The following is a 5,333-nucleotide window of genomic DNA, read 5'->3' on the forward strand; positions in this document are numbered from 1 at the left end:
ACGGGAGCGCGCACCGCTAGAGACGAATCCTCCAACCAAATCAGCACAGGAAATGAGTATAGATTGTTCTCTACGAGGAAATCACAGCATTATTATAATAAGAAACAGATTGAAAACAAAAGCATTGGTTGGGTCAAAGTGGCCGTGTCTCTGAGCCGCTGCGCCCGAGACCACGTTATAAAACCCGCCCAGCCCAATCCCCCAAAATCAGAAGCCCCACACACCACGCCAAACCAAACCCAAAAAAAATCACATTTTTCTACGAGCCCCCTGCGCCCTCGTGTCCAAAGAGCCAGGCGCGACGAGACCACACCCTCCCGTCTCACACTCCCCCTCGCCTTTGTCTCCACTCTCCGGGCCTCGCCGGGAGCGTGAGCCCCCTCCCCCACCTCCCCCGAGAGAGAACGAGGCAAACCAAAACCCCAATGCATCTCCGCCGCCTCCCCCCGCTCCTCCTCCTCGTCCTGCTCGCCGCCGGCGCCGCGGCTGACGGCGACGCGGACGCGCTGCTCGCGGCCAAGGCGGCGCTGTCGGACCCCACGGCCGCGCTCGCCTCCTGGGCCGCCCCGGCGGGCAACGGGACGGGCGGCGGGTACGCGCACTGCGCGTGGGCGGGCGTGTCGTGCGGCGCGCGCGGGGCCGTCGTGGGGCTGGCCCTCGGCGGGCTCAACCTCTCCGGCGCGCTGCCGCCGGCGCTGTCCCGCCTGCGCGGCCTCCTCCGCCTCGACGTCGGCGCCAACGCGCTCTCGGGCCCCGTCCCGGCCGCGCTCGGCCACCTCCGCTTCCTCACCCACCTCAACCTCTCCAACAACGCCTTCAACGGCTCCCTCCCGCCGGCCCTCGCGCGCCTGCGCGGCCTCCGCGTGCTCGACCTCTACAACAACAACCTCACCAGCCCGCTCCCGCTCGAGGTCGCGCAGATGCCGCTGCTCCGCCACCTCCACCTCGGCGGCAACTTCTTCTCCGGCGAGATTCCGCCCGACTACGGCCGCTGGACGCGGCTGCAGTACCTCGCCCTCTCCGGCAACGAGCTCTCCGGCAGGATACCGCCGGAGCTCGGGAACCTCACCAGCCTCAGGGAGCTCTACATTGGCTACTACAACGCCTACTCCGGTGGGGTCCCGCCGGAGCTCGGCAACCTCACCGACCTCGTGCGCCTCGACGCCGCCAACTGCGGCCTCTCCGGGAAGATCCCGCCGGAGCTCGGAAGGCTGCAGAAACTCGACACCCTGTTCCTGCAGGTGAACGGCCTCACCGGCGCCATACCGTACGAGCTGGGCAGCCTTAAGAGCCTCAGCTCCTTGGACCTCTCCAACAATGCGCTCGCCGGCGAGATACCGCCGAGCTTCTCCCACCTCAAGAACATGACGCTGCTCAACCTGTTCCGGAACAAGCTGCGCGGCGACATCCCCGACTTCGTCGGCGACCTGCCAAGCCTCGAGGTGCTGCAGCTCTGGGAGAACAACTTCACCGGCAGCGTGCCCCGCCGCCTCGGCGCCAACAACCGCCTCCAGCTGGTCGACCTCTCCTCCAACAGGCTCACCGGCACGCTGCCGCCGGACCTCTGCGCCGGGGGCAAGCTGCACACGCTCATCGCCCTCGGCAACTCCTTGTTCGGCTCCATCCCCGACTCCCTCGGCCAGTGCAAATCCTTGAGCCGTATCCGTCTGGGAGAGAACTACTTGAACGGCTCCATTCCCAAGGGGCTCTTCGAGTTGCAGAAGCTCACTCAGGTCGAGCTGCAAGACAACCTCCTCACCGGCGACTTCCCTGCCGTGGTCGGCCCCGCGGCGCCTAATCTGGGGGAGATCAACCTGTCCAACAATCAGCTCACCGGTGCATTGCCGGCATCCATTGGAAACTTCTCTGGTGTTCAGAAGCTGCTGCTTGATCGCAACTCGTTCTCCGGCCCGTTGCCTGCCGAGGTTGGGCGGCTGCAGGAGCTCTCGAAGGCTGACCTAAGCGGCAATGCGATCCAGGGGGGTTTGCCGCCGGAGATTGGGAAATGCCGGCTGCTCACTTACTTGGACTTGAGCAGGAACAACCTCTCTGGGAGGATACCTCCGGCCATCTCTGGAATGAGGATACTGAACTACCTCAACTTGTCCAAGAACCACCTTGATGGAGAGATACCTCCATCCATCTCCACAATGCAGAGCTTGACGGCGGTCGACTTCTCATACAACAACTTGTCCGGGCTCGTCCCAGGGACCGGCCAGTTCAGCTACTTCAATGCCACATCTTTCGTTGGCAATCCAAACCTGTGTGGACCATACCTTGGTCCATGCCGCCCTGGCATTGCTGATGCTGGTCACACCAACCATGGCCATGGAGGGCTGTCTAGCACCATCAAGCTGCTCATTGTGTTAGGCTTGCTTCTTTGCTCCATTATATTTGCTACCGCCGCAATTCTGAAGGCGCGGTCGTTGAAGAAAGCCAGTGATGCACGGATGTGGAAACTCACTGCATTCCAGCGCCTTGATTTCACCTGTGATGATGTGCTGGATTCCCTGAAAGAGGAGAACATTATCGGCAAAGGCGGGGCTGGAACTGTGTACAAGGGATCAATGCCCAATGGTGATCATGTGGCCGTGAAGAGGCTCTCTGCAATGGTCCGTGGCTCATCGCATGACCATGGATTCTCCGCTGAGATACAAACACTTGGGAGGATTCGGCATCGCCATATTGTGCGCCTGCTAGGCTTCTGCTCAAACAATGAGACTAACCTACTGGTGTATGAGTATATGCCCAATGGCAGTCTCGGGGAGCTTCTCCATGGCAAGAAGGGCGAACACCTGCACTGGGACACTCGGTACAAGATTGCAATTGAAGCTGCCAAGGGGCTGTGCTACCTGCACCATGATTGTTCACCGCTGATACTTCACCGTGATGTCAAGTCAAACAATATACTTCTTGACTCTGACTTTGAAGCTCATGTGGCCGACTTCGGGCTGGCGAAATTCTTGCAGGACACCGGCGCATCAGAATGCATGTCCGCCATTGCTGGTTCATATGGCTACATTGCTCCAGGTATTAAAACATGTCTTCTTTTAATTAGGTTCAGTCTGACTATTCTCAAAATGCATATATAATGCTGATTTGATGAGTACTTTAATGCTTCTTGCATAGTAAGCTTGTTAGAAACTGTACTATGCCGTAAGCAACTGTTTACTGTACTACTGTGACTTTCACTTCAGACTTGGTAGTTGTTTTGATGAGGACTTTAATGCTTCTTGCATAGGCTTGTTAGAAAACTGTACCATGCCCTAAACAACTGTTTACTGTACTGTTATGACTTTCACTTCAGACTTGGTAGCTGTTTTGATGAGTATTTCAATGCTTACTGACACTGGTCAAGTTATGAGAGTTTACTTCCCAAGCCCAACCATGCAAATTGCTATCAAGATGTAGTTATTAAAACTTGAAACATTGAGGCTTTCTTTGATTTGTTCTGAATGAAATCTGTAAACCTAACGTCCCTTTTTAGAACCACCTCATTACAGTCAGTCCATAAGAGGCTTTTGATTCATGAAATCTGGCATTCCTTGTGTATGTATATTTAGGTTCAGTTACTTCAATTCTATGTTTGCACTCTTCACTTGATGTTCCTCTAGCTGCCAAAAAACATAAATGTATTACTTTCTAACTAATCAATCTCGCATTGCTCTGTTATCTGTGGCTTTCCAGAATATGCATACACCCTCAAGGTCGACGAGAAGAGCGATGTCTACAGCTTCGGTGTGGTGCTCCTGGAGCTCGTCACCGGGCGGAAACCCGTGGGGGAGTTTGGCGACGGCGTCGACATTGTCCAGTGGGTCAAGATGATGACGGGCCCAAACAAGGAGCAGGTGATGAAGATCCTGGACCCGAGGCTGTCGACCGTGCCGGTGCACGAGGTGATGCACGTCTTCTACGTCGCTTTGCTGTGCACCGAGGAGCACAGCGTGCAGCGCCCGACGATGCGTGAGGTCGTGCAGATCCTGAGCGAGCTCCCAAAGCCAGCTGCCAACCAAGGTGATGGAGAGGAAGAGCTTCCTCTCTCCGGCGAAGGACCTGAATCCAACACTCCTGCTCCAACCAGTTCCACTGACGCTCCGACCGGCGACGCGAAAGATCATCATCATCATCAGCAGCAGCACACAAGCTCGGAGTCGTCGCCGCCTCCTGATCTCATCAGCATCTGATCATCCAAGTCCATCCGTTGCGAAAACATGCGGGCTTCTTCGATCGTGCAAGCCTAGGCCTGAATCTAGGGTTCGTTGAGTGAAAGACTTGTTGGTGTGCTGTACATATCCAAGCTGCTTTGGTGGTGGGGCGTCCAAGAGCTTCCAGTTTGGTGTGTGTGTGTGTGTGTGTGTGTGTGTGTGTGTGTTTGGTACTTTGCTTTGCTGCTTGTAGCCGTAGGGATTATGTGGTAGTGGAGCCTTTGATGATCTTTCCTTGTGCAATGTAGTAGCAGTAGTAGTATCAGTAGTAGCCATCTATCAATGTCAAGCTCCTTTCCAGTGTCCATCCGGTCCGGTCCAGCATGAGAATCTAAATCTTTGTTGTGGAACCATGATCCTCTTTAAAGTGCCTCGTGTTGATCTTCAAATATTTGCATTGTTGTAGTGGGCTCGTCTCATGTCCAGTTCTCATAGCAAGAGTAGTACCACCATTGCTGCTAACAGAGAAAGAAAAGCGCTTTCTTTCTGGCCTCTGAGGAAGATGATAATTGCGAAGCGCTTTTGTGCTGCCAAAGCGTTCGATTGATTGATGCTGCTCCCTTTTTGACTTTGCCTGACGTTCAGAGACAACCAAAGAAAGAATTCTTGTTGATCGAAGCCGGTTCGCGAATGTCAAACGATGCTTTGCCCTTGGCGTGAAGCCAAGCGGCAGCGTCTGATCTGATCTGTGACTAATGTCAGATAATGCGCTGCTTTGAGGCCCCATCTAATCCAATGATGATCGATGATGCGCCTCGGCGACCCCCTGGCCCTGTGGGGAATGGGTGTTAATCATGCCGCACCGGCGCACGGCCGCTGCGACGTCGTCAGGCCGGATGATGGTTGATGGGGGCACGCACCGGCACCGCGAACGGCCGGCGTGCCTTTCCACGGCCCCTCTCCCTCGTTTCCTCGTTCCCCTGATCCGATCTGATCTGATCTACACTGGTTTTGCTCCGGCGCTTTTCGAACGGAAAATCAATCCAGGGGTGTCGATCGAGTTTCTTCACGTAGCGTGAACTGCCCTCGTCCTCGGCCTCCGTCGCTACGCCGGCGAGATCTCTACGCGACTACGCCGCCGTTTTCCAGATTGGACTGTTACCGATCGATGGTGCGTTTGTACCGTGC

General features: G+C 55.9%; 1 protein-coding gene across 1 annotated transcript; it reads left to right on the plus strand.

The window, feature by feature from the left end:
• Positions 1 to 225: 225 nt before the first annotated feature.
• Positions 226 to 4,572, plus strand: LOC119303313 (leucine-rich repeat receptor-like serine/threonine-protein kinase BAM1). The gene is made up of 2 exons (XM_037580430.1): positions 226 to 3,030; positions 3,688 to 4,572. The coding sequence occupies exons 1-2, from the start codon at positions 426 to 428 to the stop codon at positions 4,182 to 4,184; spliced, it is 3,102 nt and encodes a 1,033-aa protein (XP_037436327.1). The 5' UTR covers positions 226 to 425; the 3' UTR covers positions 4,185 to 4,572.
• Positions 4,573 to 5,333: the final 761 nt, after the last annotated feature.

This window comes from Triticum dicoccoides, chromosome 5A (assembly GCF_002162155.2).
Source record: "Triticum dicoccoides isolate Atlit2015 ecotype Zavitan chromosome 5A, WEW_v2.0, whole genome shotgun sequence".
Classification (NCBI taxonomy): domain Eukaryota; kingdom Viridiplantae; phylum Streptophyta; class Magnoliopsida; order Poales; family Poaceae; genus Triticum; species Triticum dicoccoides.

Coding starts and splice junctions, on each gene's coding strand:
- LOC119303313 (XM_037580430.1), top strand. CDS start 426: ATGCATCTCCGCCGCCTCCCCCCGCTCCTCCTCCTCGTCCTGCTCGCC. Junction 3,031..3,687: donor ATATGGCTACATTGCTCCAG/GTATTAAAACAT, acceptor GTGGCTTTCCAG/AATATGCATACACCCTCAAG.